General features: G+C 31.4%; 7 protein-coding genes across 11 annotated transcripts; 3 read left to right on the top strand and 4 right to left on the bottom strand.

The window, feature by feature from the left end:
- Positions 1-5,909: 5,909 nt before the first annotated feature.
- mRpL33 (mitochondrial ribosomal protein L33) lies at positions 5,910-7,000 on the bottom strand. Its single transcript, XM_003702045.3, has 3 exons — positions 6,734-7,000; positions 6,214-6,317; positions 5,910-6,006 (listed from the first exon to the last, which is right to left on the bottom strand). The coding sequence occupies exons 1-3, from the start codon at positions 6,772-6,774 to the stop codon at positions 5,957-5,959; spliced, it is 195 nt and encodes a 64-aa protein (XP_003702093.1). The 5' UTR covers positions 6,775-7,000; the 3' UTR covers positions 5,910-5,956.
- A 138-nt stretch (positions 7,001-7,138) lies between these two features.
- Positions 7,139-10,221, bottom strand: dup (chromatin licensing and DNA replication factor double parked). 2 transcript variants are annotated; one of them, XM_012282740.2, is made up of 7 exons: positions 9,982-10,221; positions 9,269-9,903; positions 8,939-9,191; positions 8,530-8,866; positions 8,266-8,448; positions 7,941-8,188; positions 7,139-7,852 (listed from the first exon to the last, which is right to left on the bottom strand). In XM_012282740.2, exons 1-7 carry the CDS (start codon positions 10,057-10,059, stop codon positions 7,484-7,486), a joined length of 2,103 nt encoding a protein of 700 aa, XP_012138130.1. In that variant the 5' UTR covers positions 10,060-10,221; the 3' UTR covers positions 7,139-7,483. The 2 variants fall into 2 exon arrangements, with proteins under 2 accessions (XP_012138130.1, XP_003702092.1); XM_003702044.3 differs by having other exon boundaries at positions 9,269-10,221.
- An 863-nt stretch (positions 10,222-11,084) lies between these two features.
- LOC100879919 (mpv17-like protein 2) lies at positions 11,085-13,470 on the top strand. 2 transcript variants are annotated; one of them, XM_003702144.3, is made up of 3 exons: positions 11,085-11,284; positions 11,626-11,787; positions 11,861-13,470. In XM_003702144.3, exons 2-3 carry the CDS (start codon positions 11,629-11,631, stop codon positions 12,284-12,286), a joined length of 585 nt encoding a protein of 194 aa, XP_003702192.1. In that variant the 5' UTR covers positions 11,085-11,284; positions 11,626-11,628; the 3' UTR covers positions 12,287-13,470. The 2 variants fall into 2 exon arrangements, with proteins under 2 accessions (XP_003702192.1, XP_012138128.1); XM_012282738.2 differs by lacking the exon at positions 11,085-11,284 and adding an exon at positions 11,292-11,488.
- Positions 12,448-16,308, bottom strand: LOC100878064 (N-acetylneuraminate (7)9-O-acetyltransferase). Of its 3 annotated transcripts, none has more exons than XM_012282739.2 (12): positions 15,969-16,308; positions 15,595-15,754; positions 15,424-15,520; positions 15,092-15,350; positions 14,759-15,016; positions 14,451-14,686; positions 14,167-14,388; positions 13,775-14,096; positions 13,465-13,704; positions 13,101-13,391; positions 12,823-13,041; positions 12,448-12,737 (listed from the first exon to the last, which is right to left on the bottom strand). In XM_012282739.2, the coding sequence occupies exons 2-12, from the start codon at positions 15,707-15,709 to the stop codon at positions 12,612-12,614; spliced, it is 2,385 nt and encodes a 794-aa protein (XP_012138129.1). In that variant the 5' UTR covers positions 15,710-15,754; positions 15,969-16,308; the 3' UTR covers positions 12,448-12,611. The 3 variants fall into 3 exon arrangements, with proteins under 3 accessions (XP_012138129.1, XP_076386227.1, XP_003702091.1); XM_076530112.1 differs by having other exon boundaries at positions 15,595-15,913; positions 15,984-16,308; XM_003702043.3 differs by having other exon boundaries at positions 15,595-15,738; positions 15,969-16,307.
- Positions 16,309-16,772: 464 nt separating this feature from the next.
- Positions 16,773-18,996, top strand: LOC100879809 (ubiquitin-conjugating enzyme E2 W). The gene is made up of 4 exons (XM_012282736.2): positions 16,773-17,264; positions 17,881-18,231; positions 18,294-18,369; positions 18,519-18,996. Exons 1-4 carry the CDS (start codon positions 17,220-17,222, stop codon positions 18,530-18,532), a joined length of 486 nt encoding a protein of 161 aa, XP_012138126.1. The 5' UTR covers positions 16,773-17,219; the 3' UTR covers positions 18,533-18,996.
- Positions 18,997-19,152: 156 nt separating this feature from the next.
- On the top strand, positions 19,153-21,243 carry LOC100879701 (putative inositol monophosphatase 3). Its single transcript, XM_003702142.3, has 5 exons — positions 19,153-20,143; positions 20,227-20,475; positions 20,563-20,723; positions 20,782-20,899; positions 20,971-21,243. Exons 1-5 carry the CDS (start codon positions 19,903-19,905, stop codon positions 21,210-21,212), a joined length of 1,011 nt encoding a protein of 336 aa, XP_003702190.1. The 5' UTR covers positions 19,153-19,902; the 3' UTR covers positions 21,213-21,243.
- On the bottom strand, positions 20,198-22,990 carry LOC100879590 (uncharacterized). Its single transcript, XM_003702141.3, has 3 exons — positions 22,677-22,990; positions 22,257-22,606; positions 20,198-22,188 (listed from the first exon to the last, which is right to left on the bottom strand). The coding sequence occupies exons 1-3, from the start codon at positions 22,799-22,801 to the stop codon at positions 21,644-21,646; spliced, it is 1,020 nt and encodes a 339-aa protein (XP_003702189.1). The 5' UTR covers positions 22,802-22,990; the 3' UTR covers positions 20,198-21,643.
- Positions 22,991-24,440: the final 1,450 nt, after the last annotated feature.

Here is a 24,440-nt window from a genome sequence, read left to right as displayed (position 1 = left end):
TATGTGAGTCTGAATACTAGTCACAAATGTTGGACTTCAAACAAGAATAAATTGTTACTTTATTTTTTTATAGAGTATAATAATTGTAAATATATTTAGACAGTTTTCTTGATAACAGGATTAAAAGAAATTGGTTATGTGAGTCTGAATGTTAGTCACAAATGTTGGACTTCAAACAAGAATAAATTGTAACTTTATTCTTTTATAGAGTATAATAATTGTAAATATATTTAGACAGTTTTCTTGATAATAGGATTAAAAGATTTTGGTTATGTGAGTCTGAATACTAGTCACAAATGTTGGACTTCAAACAAGAATAAATTGTTACTTTATTTTTTTATAGAGTATAATAATTGTAAATATATTTAGACAGTTTTCTTGATAAGAGGATTAAAAGAAATTGGTTATGTGAGTCTGAATGTTAGTCATAAATGTATAATTCCAAACAAGAAATTGTTACTTCATTCTTTTATAGAATATAATAATTGTAAATATGTTTAAATAGTTTTTCTTGATAACAGGATTAAATGATTTTCGTTATGTGAGTCTGAATGTTAGTCACAAATGTATAATTCCAAACAAGAAATTGTTACTTCATTCTTTTATAGAGTATAATAATTGTAAATATATTTTTAAGTTTTATAGACTGGATGACTTTAGTCGCCATGATACTTGCACCGCCATATTGTGACAGGAAGGTAACATTCTTACTGACTTTCTAACACTAACAATTAAACATATGAAAGAGGTGTAAATCACTATTATCTATACAGTATATCCCTAACTTTCTAACAGTAAGAATTAAACGTATGAAAGAGACGTAAATCACTGGATCTGTGCAGTATATCTTGCCATTTCTCTTGTATCTAATAAATAATTCATAAACAAATTGGTTGATCTATTCACAACTCGTAATAAAAGAAAAATGTGACATACTCCCTACTGCAATTTTATTAACAACCCTTTGATCTAGTAAATGGTAAAAGAAATTAAGGAGGCGTTAATGAAGAGACTACCGTGTCTTACCAGTGCCGGGCATTTCTACTGTGGCTGTGAACGCGTTAACCATTTAAACGGAACGATTGCGATTCTGTTGTAAAGAAGGGAGAAAGAGAGAGAGAGAGAAATAGCGATAAAGTCATAGAATGGGGTGGTTGGTTCACCGTCTAGGATTCTATAATCCGTACGATCTTTATCGTTAAATTCTGTTCCCGTGGACCGATGCCTCGATTGCGCAATCAAGATGGCATCGAGAAAGGCATCTCTCGCCTTCGACTCAAACTACCAACAAGTATTTCAATATCCGCTCCAATATATTCCCATCGACCCTATAAACGTGTGTGCAGTTATATTGGATTCCCTTCCTCCTGCCTCTGTGCCGCGCTCGTTCCCTCTCCTTCTCGCACGTTCCGCTGCTTTTTCCGCTCTCCCTTCCTACGGGTTAGGTGAAACGAGCTCAACCAATCGGCCCTCGACACCCTGACGTACCGAGTCCCGTTTCGTTCGGACGTGTGTGCATATCCACCCTGAAGGAAACCGCATTTAAACGTGTTTGGTAACCCTGTAAAAGATTCTTCGCCCCGCGTTCTTCGCCAACAAGAATGGGAACCGGGGTATTCCTTCGTGGTGGGGACGTGACGAGGGACCCATAAGCGCCATCCTTTTAATTTCCTCGTTATTGAGGCTACCGCTGTTCCGAATCAAAGTAATTATTCCTTTATATCTCTCCCGCAGGATTCTGCGGTGTCACTGGTGAACCACTTCACGTTTGAACGCCCTAATTAACAAATTCATCTGCGAATTTTGTAAATTTCAGAAATTATCGAAATTACAAACTTATGAAAATATTATTGAAATGTACAAACTTGTACATATATACTGACATAACTTCTCTTCATATCAGTACTCGCTATACTTCATCACTACTCATCAAAGTCCTCCAGTAATGTCCGCGTCAGTGTAACATCCCTTGCCACAAAAATGAATATCCGTTCAATACAAATAATTTTTAATTAAAAAAGATGGACACGAAAAGAGCAAAACAAAAGAAGAAGTTGGCCATTTGCAGTTTCCGGTCGAATGAATTTCCGCGTAATTCTATATTACAAAAACGAGGGGGATTAAAGAGGGAAGGGGGAGTGGAGAAGATAGAATTCTCGAGCGCGAACGATTCTGTCGAACGGAAATGCAATTCGCAGCGGCGTCGGCGGCGGTCCGGGTCTCAGCTCGGGTCGACAGATAGATAGAGTCAAGATTCAATTAGCTCTAGCTGTCAACTGCATGATACTCGTCGATTCAATACACCTTCCTGTTCGTGTGCCTTCTCACATGCTTCCCTGTGCGTGTCCCGGCTCGCGCGCACCCACGTTTTCGCACGCCTCCACGTGCACGCGTGTGTTGGAGATATTTGCTCGCGTGAATGCGCCCGCGGTACACGCGTGCACGCCGAAAATTAACCCGGCTCGCAGGGTCAATGCGTGCCGCATTTTGGAAATGATTTTACCGACGAGCGGCGCGGGAGAGTGCATAAATTTTCGACGTGCTCGATTTCATCGAATAATGAGACAGACCAGCTGTCGTAATAGCTGCATCGATGATATTCGAATTCCCGATTCGTTTCGTTTAATGAAAATAAAGATACCTATCGTCCTAGTCATTAGTTTCCGTGATCGGATACCGTTGAATATATTAACAGGTTTGTAATCGCTCGCTTGGAAATACGTACTCTTTTTACATTGACAATGAAGTCGATTTTATTTAATTTCTATTGTATTCACTGTATTACGATTTTCATTATTGTTCTTCTGTGCTGTAGATATAATGTATCTTCACATTTATGCATTACTTTAATTACAGCACAAATTTAAAAATACTTGAAAGAATTAAGAATTAAGTTATAATTATACTTATATTTATACTTATAATTATACTTTACTTATACTTATAATTATACTTCACTTATACTTATAATTATACTTTACTTATACTTATACTGTTATTTATATTTATAATTATACTTATAATTGTACTTATACTTATATTTATACTTATTGTTACTTATATTTATAATTATAATTATACTTATACTGTTACTTATATTTATAATTATACTTATAATTGTACTCATACTTATATTTATACTTGTAATTATACTTATAATTATACTTATACTGTTACTTATATTTATAATTATACTTATAATTCTACTTATACTGTTACTTATATTTATAATTATACTTATAATTGTACTTATACTGTTACTTATATTTATAATTATAATTATACTTATACTGTTACTTATATTTATAATTATACTTATAATTGTACTTATACTGTTACTTATATTTATAATTATACTTATAATTGTACTTATACTGTTACTTATATTTATAATTATAATTATACTTATACTGTTACTTATATTTATAATTATACTTATACTTATACTTATACTTATACTTAAAAGCTCATATTTTATTTACTAATAATTCAAATCAAAAAGTCACAGATTTATTATTAACAAAAAAGAAAAGAATCCTAAAGCACAGCATACTTGTAGCATGTCATCCATGACACATAAATTGAATTCATTAATTCCCCATAGAATTTCGATTATCGTGAAGAACATCCCAATTTTAATTTCCTTTCGTCAGCACTCGTTGATAAAACGTATTAACAGGATTTTAATTGATCATAGTTTGTTAAAAGATTGGGGTTGCGAATGGCCGTTTGGTATACGCGAAAAAATAGCGTGGATCTGGTGACCGATGTGCGTGTAGATGATGTAGGTATCACTTATCCGAGAGCAGAGCGATACCAGCCATTTTCAATTTATTTCAAGTGCCTTTTCGTGGCGCAGAAAAGAAGGGTGCTACGACTACCGACAGAGAGATACCTATACAACGATCTTCGGCTTCTCCACCTCCCCGACCAATTCCATCGGCAACCCGCAACCAATAGCCGTTTCATGAACCTGATATCTAGATATTAAAGTTATTTCCGAATATTGTTACAAAGTGGTTTTTGTTAGTAAACGTTCGATCAATATTATACTTATGACTTGTATAAATTGGTTTCGCATATTTTTCGCTTTGTAAAACCTGTAGAGAGCCTAGAGACTATTAGAAAGAATCCAATAAAGTATCGCATAAAAGACTAAAAAGAAAATATAAAAATTAAGGGAGTAGGTATACATGATAGGTTTGGATATACACGAAGGTATCGCGATTTACGCATAAAATGCATACATAGGTAAAGAACGTAAGGAGCAAAATAAGGGGGAGAGAGGTACAAAAAGAGAGAGAGAGAGAGAGGGCGTTGCGACCGCGGAATTATTGAACCCCATTGCGAATGTGAGAGAACAGCTGGGGGAAGGAAAGAGGGAAAAGGGGTGGTAGGAGACGTGGGTGGTAGATGGGAGCAAGAGAGTTGTAAAAATAACGCAGTTAATTAGCAGCAAACCACTTTAGCAAGCCTCGAGCCCAGTGCACACACTGTAATAAGCAAAGAACAACTCACGGGCGAAAAAACGCCCTCGAACGCGAGGCAACTGAAACGCGCCAAGGCCCAGACTTGCCTCTTTTTTTCTCTCTCGTGCTCTCTTTCTCTCTCTTTTTCCCTTTCGTTTCTGTTTTGCTTTTCACGGCGTTTCTTTTTCCCACCCACGTTCTTCCCTATCACTCTGGCTCGCTCACTTCGTTGCGTACTGTTTCCTCCTTTACCGGCTGTTCTGCCGGGTCGACCATAAACAACGAACGTTTTAACAATTTCGCTGTTGCGCACCGCTTCGAAACTCATTGTGCCACGAAAAACACGCTTCGTCGAAGGTTCATTTGTTTCCTGATTTTCCGTTCTCAACCACCCGTACAATTAATTTTCTCTCCGCTGGGGCTGCCATTTAAATAAAGATGACCGATATAGCGCGCTTTAATTACCAGTTAACGGCTAAAAAATTCAAAACAAGAAAAACACATCTGAGAATGTTAAGGAAATTTAATAAAATGCGTTTCAAATGTTGAGTTACCTTATTCTATAACAATTGAAATGAAATTCCTGTAGGAGAGCTTATCAGCGCTTAGTGGGAATCTAAGGAGAGCATGGGGGAGCTTAGAGATTAAGGAAGTAGTGACTAGGAGACCTCACAAGGACAGCTTCTTAGATGTTCACTACTTAAACCCTTCCTATGTTTCTGTAGATTAGAAATCTCTTTTATATAAACGTTTATGTAACATACAAAGGTAAAGACATCGCGCTATGAAAAACAGAAGAAAAAGATTTTCTTCAGAGAATAAATAGATATCTAGATGTCAGGACTTGTCAGACGCACAGTCGTGAAAGATAGAGACGAATCGGTTGAAAAGGGAACCCTTTTTACGATTACGACCCTCTTTTTACCCACGACAATGGTCCGCCACGAGAAATTGAATTGGCAACATCAGTAAACGACGCCGACTTACTCCCGTACTGCCAAAAAGGAGCAAAGAACGAGAAAGAGTAGAGGGTGAAAGAGAACGACGTATAGAAAGGGTAGGTGGAAAAGAGAAAGAGAACAGAGCCACGTTTCACGCCTCGTAAATTTCAAACCGTTTGAAATCCAGGTGGAAATAATACAACTTTGCGTTCCTTGTTAAGGATCAAAGGAAACCTACCCCAATCTCGATTTCGAGGCTCTCTGTTTCTCTTTCCACGCCCCTCTACCTTTTCTTTCTATATACCCAACTATAACTCCTGCTAAACTTCTGATATCTGTGCACTCTATTCAAAACCATTTATGATGGTATCTCATTGTTTTTCACAAACGTTCGATTCCTTTTGTTTCAAAATCACAGATGCGAGGTTTTATTCGTTTTAGAGCATCAATTTGGATGGGACAATAGCTTGACTATTATTTTTTAGTTTCACAATTACTGTTTTGATTGCTATGATATTTTATTCATTTTATTTACAAATGTTCTTATTATAAACTTTTAATTTTCCTGATTTCTTTGTATATTGCCCTTGCTCCAACTGAAAATATAAAAATGTTATATTTTATTTGAAATAAATGTGGTGTTATTAGATGTAATGAAATACACTAATGTAAAGGAAAGTTGATGACTCATATTCAAAATTCATTTGCATTAGTTATTGAATTCATATCTTCTTATACAGTTGCATTGTCATTTTTTTACATAAATAATATTGCATACAATTTAAATTTTAGGAACCGCTTACCAAATGGATCATAGAATGCTTTTTCCACTTTATCACCTGTTCTTTCTCGTATTACATTACGCACATGACCAGTTGCTATACTTTTCGCAGCTACTAAAATAAGTCTTTAAAAATAAAATAACAATAAACTATGTGTACATTATGTAGTATATTATATATATACAGGGTGTCTCAGTTTCTATACAAAATTTTACCGCTAACTTTTTAATCAATTATTTAAGAACCTGTGTTTATGTAACATTATTTTATTCTTTTTGATTATAGAAATGAGTAAATTACTCTTGTTTATAAGATACGTTTGTCATACAAAAAACTGGGACACCCTGTATATAGCACATCATACAACTGCGAATAAAAACTTGTATACATTGGAATCGAAAAAATTATTTCTAAATCGTAAATAATAGAATTACTAATTGAACAGTTAAAACCAATAACAATTAATTACAGATATGTGCTTTAAAACAAGTTAACCTAACTTTTACGTTACTAAATCACACGTCGATTTATGTGTACTCACTTGCTCTTAGCTTTCTTGCATAATACATTGGTCAGAAACATGATTTTATATTTATTTACGTATAAAGTTTAATTTATAACAATACTACCGTTCCGTAGTATATGTCGGTGTAATAATAAACTAGCAATAACAAACGATCTACTATACCATGAATAGGACGTGAAGAAAATGATGCATAGCCCTCTATATGTACAGATTATAACTTACATGTTAACATTCTCAATAGATACAATTGAACTGAAAACATGAAATTCTTATTTCATTTCTTTATTGCTTCATTTTCTATAAATCAAACACCTAGAAATATCAAAATGATAAATGTCCAAAACAAAAATCTTGTCATTTTTAATGCATCTAACACGACAAGATTTAAGATGCATAATACTCGAACGAGAGAGCACAAAGTACAAAACAAAGATTTATTAATTGGAAAATTGTATTATTATTACATAATACGGATCTTTTATAAAAAAATCCTGTATTGCCTGAGTTTATCCGACAACTGAACTGATTCATGAGTACACAATGACTTTTTATAAAGAAAAAGAAATAAAGTTTAATTTATCACCTTACTTTCCACTACAACTAAATCTACTTGGTGCAATACAATTCATTAAAAGCATAATATAATAATTGTATAATTGTAAATTGTGGCAAAATATTGCAAAACTTGGAAGAAATTAATATAAGTACATGTAGAATGATCTGTACGTAAATTATGAACTAAAGTAGATCATTTTGTAATAAATATCATGATGATGTTACTTTGTTGTTAGCCATAACTTCCAGTCTTTTAATAACTTTCCCGAGATCAATCTCTTTTTGTAACTTCAAATAATTTTCTTTCCGCACATTATGTATACTGGTCCAAGTGGGTAATAGTTTGCACAATAAACGTATATGCTCCTCCAATTCAGCAACAGTTAACTTTGCTCTGGAGGAATTTTCCAATTTTGTAGTTACAAATTCTAATGGTAAAATTCCCTTCTTTTCGGCTACAAAAATATTACGTAATAATTTAACCAGTTCAGGTAATCTTGAGTACATTATAGCTTCTTTTTCAGCATTCGGTGTACGCGTCATTGCTTCGAGCGCTTTTGCTGCTTGCCTAGCCCGAACCTAAACAATAATACAATTTTACATTCTTAACAATTGAACAAAAGTAATACCAAACATTAAATAATAATTTTGATAGAAAAATATTTACCTTTTCAAGCAAAGCCTTTGGGATACCCTTCAAGGCTGTACTAAGATGATTACTTTGTACAGTGGGTGTAGCAGGTGGTGTATCTACAACAGCAATATTAACATTTTGCACGCTATCTTCAGTTTTTATCACAACATCAGTGTCAGTTCTTTCTGGTGAAAGTGTCTTTGAAGTCATCTTTGCTTCTGCTAACCGTTGTAAAGCTTTCTCCATGCGAGTACCACAATTAAATAATGATTTAGCTTTGTCTAAAACAATTATTTAATCATTTAATATTTTGGAAACTAGTGAAACTTAAGTAGCACATATATAATTATCTTTTTACCGAGAACATCTTTTGCAGTTGTCATCTTTTCAACATTGGGAGGTTGTGGCAAATCAGATGGTTCAATTGGCTTACAACTTTCCACATCAAATTCCGGATGCCAACGTACAATTTTTTCTTTTGGTATACGCATTGGTGTTTCCAAACTAAGTAAAAATTTCTCATGTTCATCCTTTATTTTATCTGCAATTAAGCAACATTAAAATAATTAGAGAATCTGTAAAAACATATCCATAATATTTATGTAAATCAAAGTGTCTATACCAAGCAATATATTGTAAAATTTCCTTCTTCTATTCAGTAATACTTGTGGTCCCATACTAGCTTCAGATGCAGTCTTTAAAACATTATCAGGATCAGGAGTATTTCTTCCATTAGTTTCCTGAACAACAGGCACAAGAACCAATTCGTATTTATCTTGTTTAGATGCAGAACCAAATGTCCGGTATTTCTCTTGAGTATAAATGTATGCATCTGGGAAAATAGTTTTAATTTGTGCCAAATGTTCTAAAGTGAAATTTTTACGCAGCAATTCCTGAACTGCAGGTTTCAATTTTTTGAATGTTATTGTTTCCTTGCGATTGAACAATATTGCAGAAACCTATAAGAACAATCAAATGTTACACAAGGACAGTTACCTACATGTCAACAATAAAATAAATAAATAACATACTGTGTCTACACATCTAAATGCTTCTGCTAAAAAGCGATATTTATATGGCAATGGCAAAGCAGGAGTGCCACTCTCAGCAAGTGACAAATACTGTTGATAAGCTGGTACTTTGGTTGGACTACAATTTACAACACTTCCAGTTGTTTCTTTAGGTTCAAACAAAATTCGTTTCTGAGGACTAACATTCAATAATTCTCTATTTTTCAAAGGGCTTAACATGATTTTGTTTGGTGATTTATATGCTTTCTGTGGGCTAAAAAAAATAATATAATCATAAATAATATAAATGCTTTAAGCATGCTAGAAAATGTCTATCTACAAATACCTTACCTAACTGGTATTTCAAGTTGAATCTTTTCAAATTTCTGTATCTGAGGTTTCTTAACTTCATTCTGTTTCTGTAATTGTTCCAATTTTTGTTCGCAATTCTTGAAACGAGCTATAGATGCTTTTAGTTCCATAAGTCTAGACGATTTGTTGATCCTATTTTTTATTTCAGTCAGAGACATCTCTTGTTTTGCCAATTTACTCATAGCCGAACTTTTCTTTGGTGTTGTGCAATTAGATGACATTTGATCATTCATGATGCCATTAACTGAATTTTCAGCAGAAGAAGAGTTTTTCTTTGGTGTTTCTGGACATTTCTTCCTTGGACTTAACGCACCCTTCTTCTCAAAAAGAACCTTCTTTGCGTCCACATCTTCTGTAGCCTTTTGAAAACTTTCTCGAATATCTGTTTGACCCTCTTGACCAGATAATTTTCGTGAACGGATGGCTCGTGGACGAGCAGTGTTTTTAACTGGCTTCTGAACATTTGTTTTGGGAGAATCAAACTGAATATTTCTAACAGCTGAGTTTGGTTTTATATTGCGGTTGCCTTTTAACTCGTTTCCCGAAACAACAACAACTTTTGGACTTGCACCCATTGTTACGTCTTCTTGAATCGGAGTTAATGTCCCGGATAACTGAGAATTGTTGCTATTTAGTTGATTTTCAGTTTGATTACTCACAGATTTTGATTCTTCCCGATCAAGAAGCAGTACCTTTGCTTTATTCCGTAAATCGTCAGTTGCTGCACGTTTACGCGTATTAAAATACGACGTAACTAACGGCTGCGACATTTTTTATATACGAATATATATATATGAATTGTAGAAATCCGTTAATATTTTGAAAATTCGATACCATTTACGGACTCCTAATTGCCGTGACGATCTACGTTCGATGATAATGTCACGTACAATCCCGCCTTTTTTATCAGTTTAAGCGCCAAGTCAGAGCGAACGGATACTATTTACCGGATATTAATTGACGCGCGTAATTTGAATCGTAAATTATACAGGGTGTCTCGTAACGCTTAATTAGCATTTAAAGAGACGAAACAGTATAGAATATTGAATTATGTGAAAGTTACTTTTCTAATTTTTAAATTACTATGTTTTGAGTTATAAACAGTAAAAGTTTTTCCACCAAATGACATACGACTGGAGTACATAGGGGCGTAACATGTCATGGAGCTTACTAAAAATTTTATTTTAATTTTTTGTATTGATTAACATGTAAATTAATGGATCCGTAAGTAAATAAATAAATAAATAAATAAATGAAAATACTGTAGGACATACGACGCCTTTCCGTACTTCGTCTGCGCGTATGTAATTGGCTAACAATGGTTATTTAATAACACAGTAAATAATGATTTAAGTCAGAATTAATAAAAGAACTGTATGTCCCAAATTCTAATCTTTTTTATTTTCCGAAATATTAATTAATAATATGAGGATAACATGTATTTTTATTTTTCATCCTGAAGAGTATATGTACTTACCGGAAGACGAGCTTACCTTCATTTTGCGCATGTGTGGTACTTTGTAACTAAAAAATAACCAAATTTGTAAATTTAGGAATTTGTAAATTTATCAAATTGAAAATTTGAAAGTTTTATTACTTGGAAATGTAAAAGTTTAATAATTTGAAAATTTTGGGGGTTTAAGAATTTAGAAATTTAAATCACCGAGTATATTTTCAAATTTAGCGTTGTAAACATCACAAGAGCGCACGCGTGTTGCTATTGGTTACGAGGCGCATAAAATTATGAATGAACGTATGATTTGTCATTGAATGAATTTGTTTACATGAATGTAGTATAATTATGTAAATAAATATAATTAGGAAACATCCGGGCTTATTAAATAAATTTTCGGAAAGATTTGTAAACAAATAACAGAACTTTTGACAATTTGAAAATATGACATATATTTTATGTACTTTCTTGTGGCGGCAATTTCGCATCATATGATTTCCATGATTTGTATACAGTAATTACTAAAATATAGTTTTAAGCAGGTACCTAAGTTCTTAAAATATTTTGTATTATACATTTATATGCAAGCATACATTGGCTTTTTACCTCGTTTGTAAAAATAACTTTACAAAATCGCAATATGTTGAACGACAAAATAATTTGGCGAAAGTAGAAGATGACATTCTTTAAAATATATATTTTTATATGAAAGTATTTAATATTGTAGACAATTTTAACCGTTAGCCGTAAGTTTTACTTCATTTATTGAAAATTTATTCACATTTTCGTAAAAGATTTATGAATAATTAAATTCACTAGCGCATGTGGAATTGTCACATAACCTTTAAATGGTGTTTATTGTATATATTGACTTTGTTTTTAGGCAATGAACATTACCAAAAATATAAGTGCACTTATCAGTAGAGTATCCACAATCAAAGAACAATTATTTTCTCCCAAATATTTACTGTATACAAATGTAGCAATATCTATTTCTCTTTCTGCTACCGGTGATGTACTAGAACAACAATATGAAATATTGAAGGTATATAGTTGAGTCAGTGGTTTTTAATTTTAAATTCGGATTTAAACATTTATGATAATTCTGTTTGTTGCAGAATGAATGGGACAAATGGAGTTTGCACAGAACAAGAAACATGGCCATTTCTGGAATGTCTATCGGTATAGTATGTCACTACTGGTATAAATATTTAGATGCTAAGATACCAGGTCGTACAATTACAGTTGTTTTAAAGAAAGTTGTTATAGACCAATTAGTCTGTTCTCCACTATGTATAGCAATGTTTTTTCTAACATTAGGTATTTTAGAAAAAAGTAGTTGGTCTGAATTAAAAACTGAAATTATTAATAAAGCACATAAATTATATGTGGCAGAATGGGTTATCTGGCCACCAGCTCAAATCTTTAATTTCTATTGTTTACCTTCCAAGTATAGAGTCCTGTATGATAATACTATATCTCTTGGTTATGATGTTTATACTAGTCAAGTAAAACATAATAATTTAATGTATAATTCACATTGACCTCTATTTTTGTAAAAAGTAATAAGAACAGTTAATTTCTATTGTTATTACATTTGTTGATTTTATGAAACTGACTCTCCTCTCAGTTCTTGGCTATCATTCTACTTGTATAGTATAAATATTTAAATATATAAATATGTTAAAAGAAATAGAAATAAACCTTTTTCTTTCAAATTATTTATTTATTTTTTCCACTGTAAAAATTATTGATAGAAGAGGGAATAATTTCACAAAATTTGTGAAAAATGTTGTGAGCCTGTGTATTTGTTACACATGATATTTACATCCTTATAGAAAAAATGTCCACTTTATGATAATATGTGCTTTAAAACATTCCATCATGAATACCAATAGGTACAAGGACTGCAATAAATAATAACAAATTACGAGCCACTAATCTCCAGTCATTTGGTACTGCATATGGTGCTAATACCCGGGTTAATCTATGTATCTATAAAAATAAATAAAACATTATTAAACTGAATAATACATAAAAAGTCTATTAAGTTAAAAAGTTGAAGCATTTAAATACTTACTTCATGGCTTGCACATATAAAAATAAATGATGTGACTAATAAATTTAATACTGGAAATCTGGGTAATAATACCAGTACACCATGAGAATCAGCTGCTAACCAAATATGACCTTGTGCGACTAGAGTTTCCAAACTGATTCGGCCTAAACCTGCTAAGAGTGCTGAATGTTTACCGCGTAATGCTAATGAAGCATTCCTTAGCGCTATATATCCTATAATCTGTAATAAAAAACGAAGTTGAACAATTTAAATATAAATGATGAATATTAGATTATTACCGGTATAAAAGCGACGTATGAATGAATTTCTTCACATTCCGAAACTGAGTGACACAATATAGTAAAAGTAGTGTAAGCAGTCAAAGAAATTAATGCCAATACAGAAGATAATGCAGTTCCTGGAATGTGATCTATCCTTTGTAAAGCTACAAGACCTGCTCCGAAAGTGACGCCCCAAGCCACGCTGTATCTGTCTACTCTCCATCGAGACCACCATTCTCGTATATCGTCATCGGTTGTAACAAATAATGCTTTCCAAGGTCTCGTTACAAATACTTTTTCAAAGAAAACCTATTATAGGACTACCTATTGCTTATTCTTGTTATATTAAGGATTCTATACATTTTAAATAAATTATAAATACCTCTGACATGTATAATATTGTTATCATTGATACGAGACCTAGAAGTTTTAAAGCGAGGTAGAGTAAAGCTCTTGGTCCATATTCGTTCAAACTACCAGAATATATTCTTGGAGGTAACCATGCCAAAAAATAGATGACTAAAAACCAGAACGAGACCAATGGAACAAAGTGATAAAATTGATATGGTCTATTCATACAAAGACATAGGGATACCGTTAAAAAATTTAATCTAAACATTACCTGAAAAATAATTAACACATATAATAGTACAACAGCACTTGGTATTTCAATGTATGTTTGAAATACGTACTCTAGCAAATCTCACTAAAGAAACATCGCCCGTTTGCCAGAAGTAACAGAAATGCCCATATCCAGAAAGAAATAAATAAGCAGAATTAATTAGTCTTAAGTACATATAAATTGGTAAAACGTTCTTAGCTCCAGTAACATGGTAAATCAATACAACGGCTTGCATTAATCCTCTCCATTCATCTGTTTGTTCTCGGTTTAAAGCTCGCGGCCCCCTTTCCCTATCTTCGGTAAAAAATAATCCAAGAGCCAATATATATCCAAGTGGTAACCAGAAACTAAATTCACTATAGTATTTATTTTCTTTCATGAAGAAATTTGTTCTGTATTCAATATGAAAATCTCATGTAATGATTAATCACATATTAGGCGATAGAAAACACTTCAACATACCTATCACATAAGTAAAAATAAGCCAGAATGATAGACAAAAGGGCCAATGATGTCATCAAGGTATAAAAATCTTGTGCTTCAGGTTGTTCAATCTGTGTAACTTCAGAAGTATTAGCTTCTTCAGTATCTTCTGCTTCAGTAGTAGTAACGCGTAAGTAAGATATTTCAGATCGGTAATAACAAAATTTTCTATGTATCCACATTCCACCACCAATTACTATACTGTAATGAACTATTACTTACTATATGTTTAAAATGTAATATTATAATATATAGATAATTACCATAAAGCAAGTGCAGATAAACTTAGTAATTGCAATGTTGTTGCTGGTTCTGGATAACTGCAACAACTACCATCATCAAAATTCATATGATCATTGCAATAAGTGTTTAATAATAATTGAACTTTGTGTCGCAAAGATAGAGGACTAGCCAAATATCCATCTGGACTTTGTTCTAAAACACCTGTACCAACAAGTTTACTACTTTCCCATATATGAACCTCACTGTGAGACAATATCTGTGTATGATAAATATATAAATCCACTATTTCTTGGAATGATTATTGAAATATATATCAAATAAATCTTACTTTTATTGCTGCTTTATTACATAAATTGATTTGCCTATTGTCTATGCCTGATAATTGAACTGGTAATCTTTCTTTTAACACTGGGTCCTGCAGCATCCATAAATACTTTGTATTCTTCTTACTCAAAAAGTCTACCGGTTGTACAAGTCTCACTAATCCCATTGTATATTCAGAATACAGCTGGGTATCACTATTGTTGTTTGCAAGAATTGTCATAGCTGCACAGCCTGCAATAATCAAGCTAGGTGCATCAGTTTTCTAGAAAGAATACAATTATTAAATTCCATGCAAAGGTTTTGTTTCAAGTCTTATAACTCTTAATGTATGATTTACCATCCAGTTTCTTAAATCTTCTATCATAGTATTATCCAATTGAGGTCTCCACAAAAATTGTACATTTAACCTAAGTTGGGCATCATTAAAACTTAAATCAGAATTATCCAGTAATTCTGTTAGGTCAGATGTTTTACCATCAACTATGAATTGGGATATGAAAGACTTATACAACTGTCTAATTCTAGCATCTCCAGTGAATACAAAATGATTACGGTGGCCCATGAAAGCTAGATATCTCAAACATCTGCGACTGTCTCTATAGAAAACAATGTTTACTAATGAGTAAGTTGTACATAGAATTTTATGAACTATAAAATTTAAATTCTTACGTTTGTGTATAATAATGCATCATACACCCGTAAGGTTGCCATTCTTTATCTCCTTTATATCTTCCTTCAGTTAATAACCATTTACACGAATCACTACCTATAAAAAACATAACTAATTAAATACTAAGAATTATTATTAGTGAGAAGATGGTTATATACTATTTATTTTACCATAAATAAGGTGCATTAATCCATGATACACAATGAAACAAAGGACAAGTCCAGTAGCTAATTTCTTAGCACTTGCTACAGTAATTAAACTAATAAAATGTTCTGCTGAAGTCATGAATATTTTATCTTTCAGTTACATTGGCACTAGAAATTAAACAATCTATAATAGAATGATTCAAGATAAGAAAGATTAAAAAATAATATTAATCACTCCCTTATTCAAGTTTTTATCATTCTTTCATGTTTTTATTTAAATATAGTTGTGTCTGTGTATACATACAATTATTAAATTGATTCTTAAAAAACATTACACTGTAAGCTGAAATCAGTGTATGACAGATCATTAAGGTAATATAAAATGTAATTATACATACTATATAGATAAATACTTCAAAATATTTGAAAGAGACTGTGTTTATTGCATATATATAGTAATAGTATCTTAGACACAACTTATAATTTCAGTACTGTCCAGTACTCTCATTCTGGAGCATTGCACACAACGAAGTACATCTTGGTGCATCTGCAATGTGATCATAAACCTAGGATTATGGAAATAGTGTGTAAGGTTCAATTATAGGCGAAAAGAGCACAGCTGACATGAGAGGGGAACCTAATAGCAGATGCCTAAATCTGAGTGGTTGCTTTCCTGCGCATGTTTTATGCCGCCAATTATAAGAAATTAGAGAGTAAATGATCGCTTGTATATCTGTACGCTCAATTTTTTGTAAGATTAGAGATTTAGAAATTTTATATTTACAGAATTTCAAGTTTTCGATTTGTAACAGTACCAAGCAGCAGTTAATTAAAACTGAATATCGGTTTATCTCGTCACCTTGTCCCGCAATGGCTTCCTTCTTCAAGGATATGCTCTATCCCTATATGACTAAGTTTCCATCGAGGGTTCAAATCGGGTCAGGTCGGGTTAGAGTCGGGTTTGTGTCGCGGGTTGGAGTTGCGGCAGGGTTAAACATTACCAACTGCACAAAGTCAACTACCATATTCTGACATGTAAAGCTGAGCAATATTAATTTTACAATATCAAAATAACATACAAAAATTATTTCTCAGATTACAAGATCACCGACAAAAAGTAATAATAACCTCTTCTACACCGATTAAAACAGCACGCGATACACAATGTAATTTGGATATGTTATGTTGGCAACACAAACTCGACTCTTGTCGTTTCCACCGAACCTCAATTGAACGCTACCCTAAAATTTTGTAGGGTAGAGTTCAAATAAACCTTTGATGTTTCCACCGTAAAAGCGTTCACCCCAACCCGACTCTAACCCGACTCTGACCCGATTTGAACCCTCGATGGAAAGTGAGGCAATAAAATTATATGTGAGCAGGTGAAATAAAATAGTAACATACATATGTTGTATATTTGCCCCAGTATCTATAAGCACGGCTGTCAAGTCTGACTGATTTACACAAAGTTCTTGCTACGACGCCTTGTAAGTGTGTGTTACTCTTTTTTTTATGTGAGACAAACTAAATACAAAATTTGAAAAAAAATGCAAAACACTATCGTTACAATAATTTTACATCCTTGAAACGAAGAATGAACAAAGCAAGTAATCTGTGTAAGTTGCAATGAACAGCGGTTATGTTTTTCAATGGAAAGCGATATAACGACAATGGCGGCAATGTCTCCGTCGAAGGTAAGTTAATAGTGAAGTTTCTTTAACGTGTACATATGTTTGCACATTGTTATATTTTAATATTGTACGATATTTGATTAAAACGTTTAATGTTTAGCGTGTTTCATAACGTTAGAAAAGTGTTATCCAATTCTCAAAACAAGAATTTCTTTGCATGTCATTCGTTAAAATTTGGATGACGTTTTGTGTCAAATAAGACGCGTTTCCTTTTAACTATACAAAAACTTTGACTATTTTCGTGATGTTTTTGTAATGTTTGAATCGGTGCCAACATAACCGAAGACTTATCGATTATATTTCACATTTTATAGATTTATTCATAATTTTATCGTGGATCTGTTTTATACTTATACACTGCTTTTATTTTTATTATATGCGAGTTAATAAAAGAAAAGTTATTTCTCTTGTATTTCGAATTTTATTTGAAATATTTCCATTGAGTATTATAATGTGGAAAAATATGAAATGGAAATTAAATTTTATTTAAATAATTATACTGTGTTTATATAAATAACAGATTGAATAAATATTATAAATTTACTAATCAAGATTATTAAATGTATAAAATTATTAAAATTATATTATAAAATAACACGTTTGAAAAATATTATTTCAGCGGAGATTGCAGAAAGAATTAATGTCTTTAATACGTGAACCTCCACCAGGCGTACATGTAGATGAAGATCTTGCTGGTCAAAATTTAACACAATGGATTGTTCACATGGAAGGTGCAAAGGGCACTTTATATGAAGGGGAACGATTTCAGTTGCAATTCAAATTTAGTTCTAAATATCCATTCGATTCGCCAGAAGTAACATTCATAGGTGGAAATATACCAGTGCATCCTCACGTATATAGTAATGGTCACATCTGCTTATCCATTCTAACTGATGATTGGTCTCCAGCTTTAAGCGTGCAGAGTGTTTGTTTAAGTATTGTATCAATGTTAAGCAGTTGTAAAGAAAAGGTTAGAAAACAAGTTTTATTTTTCTTGGTGATTAAGTATTAAAGTGAATTATTACTTTTTAGAAGAGGCCACCTGACAATTTATTTTACGTGAAAACATGTAATAAAAATCCCAAGAAAACAAAGTGGTGGTATCATGGTAAGTAACATATGTTATAGTTTTAATTAGTACAATTAAGTATCTGTTATTATATGTTTCTTTTATAAGAAATGATATTCTTAAATTATTTAATAAATATATTTTTTCAAAGACCAAATTATGTAGCATTTTTTGTTGTGTTTGAACAGATGACAGTGTGTAACAGCAACTGCTAAAATTCTTAACAACTTGTCAATGAGCAGTTATTGCTGGACCAAGTGGAATGACATTTTTTTTGTCTTAAAGTAATTAATAAAATTTCATAGATGAAATTGTTGAAATAACTTCGTCACGTATTTAAAAAATTAGGTGCATAAGTTAGAAAAAAAGCAAAGGCTACGTATTACTTATTATTACAATAAAAAAGTGATGTAAAATGTGTGAATTATCCAGTTATAAATTATTACGAGGTTATTAAAAGAATAGTACATGTTATCCCACAGTTTAATAGAGGATCATAATTTACAAAATGAGAAAATGGCAGGAAAAAGTGCACGTACAATATTGATATGCAATGAAAGTGTTTTATTATTTGTGTAGAAAGTGCACTGTACAATGGTATCAAATTAATATATTACAGTAATCACTATTAATAGCATACCTTTAAAAATATACAATGTTATCTCACTGGTTATTTTATTTACTTAATATTTTCCTCTCATTATATTAATTTTAGAGTAAGGTAAGCAGTTGTTTCCAATAAATCTTATATTTTGCAATCTGAATTACGTATAAACATGAACATGTATAATCTAAGTATACAGCAATGTTTTAGTCTATTTCTGTGTAATTATTTTAATTGCAATAATACTGTTGTTCGACTATTTTTGAGATAAGTTGAACACAATGTCATTGCAATTGTTCATGTGCAATATTACTAATCAATAAAATTTGTTCTTTTATAGAACTATTATAAAACTGATTATTGTTATGCTGTTTCTTGCATTTTTAGAAATGGAAATTTAATTATAATGTAAAAAATTGATGTAAAAATATCATTTTGTTGTAATTTGTATCTAAATGTATAATACAATTTGAAGTAAATTATTTGATTAAATAATATAATTGCTATCAGTTTAATTTTAAGTTATTTCATTTTTAGTTTACAAAAATATTTTTGTATCATTTATTTATTACAGTGTTGCATTGTGTCAATGTAACAGGTTAAATTTGGTTTGTATTGGAAGTGCAATACCTAACCTAATACAAACGGCGCAACCCGTCTAATAGCTTTGCATGAAATGTATAAATGCGTTGCGCTATTTAAACGAGATTGTAGTTAAAATTGTTTTAAAAATTGTATAAAGTCAGTCCTTGTACATAAATCATGTAATAAATTATTAAATTGTCTAAAATTACAATAAACATTTGTTAAGTGTTCAATATTAATTTTGTATATGGAGCGAGTGACTTCGATATCGTTGGAAAATTTAAATACATTAAAAATGGCCACGTATAATTAAAATACGCTGGTTTGTAAAATAATCAACAGTGACAAATATATTTGAAGGTAATTTTAAAAGGTGTTTTACTATGCACATCAGGATGAGTGTACGTATGAGAAGGACAATTTTCTGTGGGATTGTATTGTTATTAAGTGTATTATATTTATATACAAATCGAACCATATATTCAAATGAACATGAGAAAAATATTTCTTTAAAATTACTTCTTGCTGCTGCTATAAAAGCAGCAGAAATTGGTGGTTCCGAAGTAATAGCAGTTCATGACCAAGTAAAATTTGAAATACAAAGTAAAGGAAAGACAAAAGAAGGTAATTTAGTTAATCATAACTATGATAATAATATATAAATAATTTTCAAGCATATTTCATGTCTTATACTTTTATTTCAAAAGGTATAAATGATCCAGTAACAGAAGCAGATTACAGATCACATTGCGCAATGTATCACTCATTGTTAGAGGCATTTCCATATATCACAGTCATATCAGAGGAAGCATCAAAAAATTGTGACAAAGTTACAGTTTCAAATATAAAAGACTCTGTTGATAGTTTAACAGATTATAATATCAAGGATGAGTTCATAAATTCAAATGACATCACAGTTTGGATTGATCCTCTTGATGCAACCAAAGAATTTACAGGTGCATTTACTAAGCAAAGGCATTACTCTATTAGTTTCTAATACTTTGGTAATAAATCATTTTCATATACTATTCTTTTTACTGTAGAAAATTTGTTACAATATGTTACAACTATGGTTTGTGTTGCTGTCAAGGGAAAGCCTATAATAGGTGTTATATATAAACCATTTGAAACAAGACAGAATGCTAGTTTATTTTGGACATGGACCAGTCATGCAATTTCAAAAAATTTGCAAGCACTCCCAAAGGTAATAAATGTAAAAGGATTATTTGAATTTATGAGTTAAATAATATTTTTAAAAATAGCTGGAAGATGATAGGACACCAATATTAATTGTATCTCAATCACATGCTGGTCAAGTTCATAATGTTACCAAAATTGCATTTGGTAAAGATGTTGAAATTGTTTCGGCAGCTGGTGCAGGTAATTTTACATGTAAATATAGCAATTAATATTAAGTATTATAGATATATGAATCCATTGCATAAATTTAGGTTACAAGTTCTTAGAAGTCGTAAGTAGAAATGCAACTGCATATGTGCATATGACTGCAATAAAGAAGTGGGACATTTGTGCAGGCACTGCAATTCTTACTGCTCTTGGTGGTACAATTACTCAGTTGTTTGACCAACAGTTGATAAGTTTTGGTCCCAATGATTCCAAAATTCTGACATGGGGTCTTTTAGCTACTATGAGTAACCATGCTTGGTATTTGGATAAATTTTCGAATATTTAATATTTAATATTTAAAGTTACTATTTAACATATGTGTTTTAAATTATTCTTCCTATTTAAATACCAAAAACTCCTTCCACAAAGAATTAGTAACAAAATGCAATTCTTTAAAAAAAATAATTGTAAAAACATTTATTCACAAATCTTACATCAAATTCAATCCCTAATGCAGCTGCTTTAGGGAAAATGTTTTATACTTCTAAATTTTATATAATTACTGAAAAATTTACTATTACCATTACATTTTGTATTTCATATTTTTTCAGTAAGAAATTATTAATCTTAAGTAAATTCTGTGATATTGTCAACAATTTCTATGATTCGTCATGTTAAAAAAAGAGAACAATAAATTTAGTTTCTACAACTTGTACTTAACAGTATTTCAAATGTTTTATTTCTGTATGTGATAAAAGTGCACACATATTAATACTATTATGCTAATCTCACTTTTTCGTCAGAAATTACTACTTCTGATACTTTCTTTAACTTTTTATTAAATTTGCTAAATGCTTTTTCCTGTGTTACTGTATCTGGACACAATTTCATGTATTGTGAAGTTACTTTTTTCTGTAATTTTTTTAAGGAAATTTCTTCTTTACTTTTTACTATGTTTAAGATAGCTTCCTTCCAGTCAAAAGTTGATTTTTCTATTACATTATCACATTGAGCAACTTGTGATTCAGAAGGTAATGTATCTTTGTCTGATTCCTGTGCAAGAACATTTTTCTTTTTCTTAGGTGTTTCTTCTTCTACTTGTTCTGGCACAGCTTCAGATATTTTTCTTTTTTTCGATTTTTTCTTTTTAATACTTTTAGTAGAATTGTTGTTATGACTATCATACAATCCATTACTTTTGTTTTGCTGACCATCAGCTTGATTTTCTTTGTATATATTTTCATTGTTTTGATTTTCAACAACATTATTTTCTTGATGTGCATCTTCAGATTTCTTATCATCCACCTTTTCAGTTGCCTTACCTATTTAAATATGATATAAAGTATTTTAGAAACAACAACTGTCAATATAAATAAAATAAATTATTTACCATTTTGTTGTTTTGTTGTTGTATCTTGCATACTATTCTTATAAGCTGTTTGCATTTTATCCCATACACTATCAATTAATGCTTGATTTGCTTTATTGCCCATACTTCGAATGAAATTTAAAAACTTGGCCTTTTTTCGCGGAATATTATCATACTTTGATAAACTATTTAAAAAGTTTCGTTCTGCACTTGTTAAACTCGTTTCGCTGTTTAACATATTATTTACTAGATTAATCCACTCCTGTTGCTTTCGTTCACCTTTGTTTGCTCCAGGTTTTGGAACATAATCCTTTCCTCCATATCGCTCCGCTTCGGTTATACATTTTGTATGTGCAACGTATTCCTCACCTCTTATAATAATTAATAATATAATTCAACATAGTATTATTTTATGTTGAAGTGATTTTTATTTATACTTACCGAAAATCTTTGAAACAATCAACGCACGATACGAAAGGTGCGGTACGGCAATGAAATTCGTAATGTTTTGCTACCTTTGTTTTTTGTAACGACTCACCGCAATTATTACAAGTAAATACCACCATTATTATAAAATTACTATTTTTATATACACACAAACTGTTATAATCGAATGAAAATATAAATTCTGCAAAGCGTATTATTCTAACCTATACACTCCGGTCTCACGTTAGTTGCGCACCACGTGCAACGTGTAACCAGTGTTGAGCAGTCCCAGTGCATGCGCAGCAGTGATGAGATATTGGACGGGTTTTTGCGCGCATACGCGAGAAATGTAGGCACGTACGCAGCGTATGTATTTAGCGGTGCCACTCGATGGCTTTATTATATATTTTGGTTAATTATTTTAGTACCCTTCCTTTTCATCTGCTCCTCAAATATGAAAATATGTATATAATCTAAATATCCAACCTATACATTCATATTTCACAACCAAATTATAAAAAATTTTTTAAAAATAATGAGGGGCGATTAAGGTACCCCATTCTATTGAAACTTGTACTTTACTGAGACTAAAATTGCCGCGCATGCGCAAGAAATGCAGGAGCGTCCGCAGCGTATGTATTTAGTGGCGCCGCCAGATAGCTTTATTATATATTTTGCTTACAGTTATTATAGTACCTTTCCTTTCCATCTGCTCCTCAAATATGAAAATATGTATATAATGTAATCTTATGCAACCTATACATTCACATTTCTCAACCAAATTATACAAATTTTTGGAAAATAATGGAGGTGATTGAGGTACCCTATTTTATTGAAACTAGTACTTTACTGAGACTAAAATTGCCGCGCATGCGCAAAAAAACCCGTACCATATCTCATCACTGATGCCCAGTAAGCTAACCGTAGAGGTCCTCAGTAGCGTATACACCTTGATGAAATATAAGGTATCATTAGGCCCTAGTGAGGAAAAAAAAATAAATCTGAAGAAAATTGCAGGAAAGAGAATAAAAGGGTTAAATAATACAACAGATTATATATAATAAAAGTAATATTAAATTTATTTATGATTATTATTATTTTTTACGTTTGCAGCCGATTTGTTATATGAATACCAATATTTGTTGCAAGAGCAAAGGAAAAAGATACCGCTCGATTTTTATCAGATCTACGCATGTTAACAAAATAAAATCCATGTATTTCTTTGTTATTGTTTCTCTGATATTACAATTTTCACACGTATAAAATATAGTTATTCAAAGAGGTCCTTCCACGTCGTTTTTCTTAAATAATAAATTCATTTAGAGTTTTAAAAGTTATTGTGCTTTTGTTTTATTTTCAATATAATAATCTCCCATATTCCACCATAGTATTCCCATTATATTATATAATATATATATAATATATATATATATATATATATATATAGTTCTATAGTTTTATACAGTCATATATATAGCTACTTATATTACTACTTATCTTACTACGCATATTACTACTTTTATCATCATTATCCTTATCATTCTTATTATTATCAATATTATTACGCATATTACGACTACTGTCATCGCTGGAACTGTAATTATCCTTACTATTCTTATTTTTATCAATATTATTACGCATATTACTACTTTTATCATCATTATCCTTATCATTCTTATTATTATCAATATTATTACGCATATTACGACTACTGTCATCGCTGGAACTGTAATTATCCTTACTATTCTTATTTTTATCAATATTATTACGCATATTACT

Source organism: Megachile rotundata, chromosome 3 (genome assembly GCF_050947335.1).
Source record: "Megachile rotundata isolate GNS110a chromosome 3, iyMegRotu1, whole genome shotgun sequence".
Classification (NCBI taxonomy): Eukaryota; Metazoa; Arthropoda; class Insecta; order Hymenoptera; family Megachilidae; genus Megachile; species Megachile rotundata.
The sequence above is the reverse complement of the archived record's forward strand: the minus strand, read 5'-3'. Positions and strand labels throughout refer to the sequence as shown.

Excerpts from the sequence above, each read along its gene's own strand:
- LOC100879919 (XM_003702144.3), top strand. The coding sequence starts at position 11,629 with ATGAACATTACCAAAAATATAAGTGCACTTATCAGTAGAGTATCCACA. Across the intron at positions 11,788-11,860 it reads AACAATATGAAATATTGAAG|AATGAATGGGACAAATGGAG; the intron begins GTATATAGTTGA and ends TGTTTGTTGCAG.
- LOC100879590 (XM_003702141.3), bottom strand. The coding sequence starts at position 22,801 with ATGGTGGTATTTACTTGTAATAATTGCGGTGAGTCGTTACAAAAAACA. Across the intron at positions 22,607-22,676 it reads GATTGTTTCAAAGATTTTCG|AGGTGAGGAATACGTTGCAC; the intron begins GTAAGTATAAAT and ends AATTATTATAAG. Across the intron at positions 22,189-22,256 it reads AACAACAAAACAACAAAATG|GTAAGGCAACTGAAAAGGTG; the intron begins GTAAATAATTTA and ends ATATTTAAATAG.
- mRpL33 (XM_003702045.3), bottom strand. The coding sequence starts at position 6,774 with ATGTTTCTGACCAATGTATTATGCAAGAAAGCTAAGAGCAA. Across the intron at positions 6,318-6,733 it reads TGCAAGAAAGCTAAGAGCAA|ACTTATTTTAGTAGCTGCGA; the intron begins GTGAGTACACAT and ends TTATTTTTAAAG. Across the intron at positions 6,007-6,213 it reads AGCATTCTATGATCCATTTG|TTGGAGCAAGGGCAATATAC; the intron begins GTAAGCGGTTCC and ends TTATATTTTCAG.
- LOC100878064 (XM_012282739.2), bottom strand. The coding sequence starts at position 15,709 with ATGACTTCAGCAGAACATTTTATTAGTTTAATTACTGTAGCAAGTGCT. Across the intron at positions 15,521-15,594 it reads ATTAATGCACCTTATTTATG|GTAGTGATTCGTGTAAATGG; the intron begins GTAAAATAAATA and ends TGTTTTTTATAG. Across the intron at positions 15,017-15,091 it reads AAGATTTAAGAAACTGGATG|AAAACTGATGCACCTAGCTT; the intron begins GTAAATCATACA and ends TATTCTTTCTAG.
- LOC100879701 (XM_003702142.3), top strand. The coding sequence starts at position 19,903 with ATGCACATCAGGATGAGTGTACGTATGAGAAGGACAATTTTCTGTGGG. Across the intron at positions 20,476-20,562 it reads TGCAACCAAAGAATTTACAG|AAAATTTGTTACAATATGTT; the intron begins GTGCATTTACTA and ends TTTTTACTGTAG. Across the intron at positions 20,900-20,970 it reads TGTTTCGGCAGCTGGTGCAG|GTTACAAGTTCTTAGAAGTC; the intron begins GTAATTTTACAT and ends GCATAAATTTAG.
- dup (XM_003702044.3), bottom strand. The coding sequence starts at position 10,059 with ATGTCGCAGCCGTTAGTTACGTCGTATTTTAATACGCGTAAACGTGCA. Across the intron at positions 8,867-8,938 it reads CATTTAGATGTGTAGACACA|GTTTCTGCAATATTGTTCAA; the intron begins GTATGTTATTTA and ends TTGTTCTTATAG. Across the intron at positions 7,853-7,940 it reads CAAAGGCTTTGCTTGAAAAG|GTTCGGGCTAGGCAAGCAGC; the intron begins GTAAATATTTTT and ends ATTATTGTTTAG.
- LOC100879809 (XM_012282736.2), top strand. The coding sequence starts at position 17,220 with ATGGAAAGCGATATAACGACAATGGCGGCAATGTCTCCGTCGAAG. Across the intron at positions 17,265-17,880 it reads CGGCAATGTCTCCGTCGAAG|CGGAGATTGCAGAAAGAATT; the intron begins GTAAGTTAATAG and ends ATATTATTTCAG. Across the intron at positions 18,232-18,293 it reads TAAGCAGTTGTAAAGAAAAG|AAGAGGCCACCTGACAATTT; the intron begins GTTAGAAAACAA and ends ATTACTTTTTAG.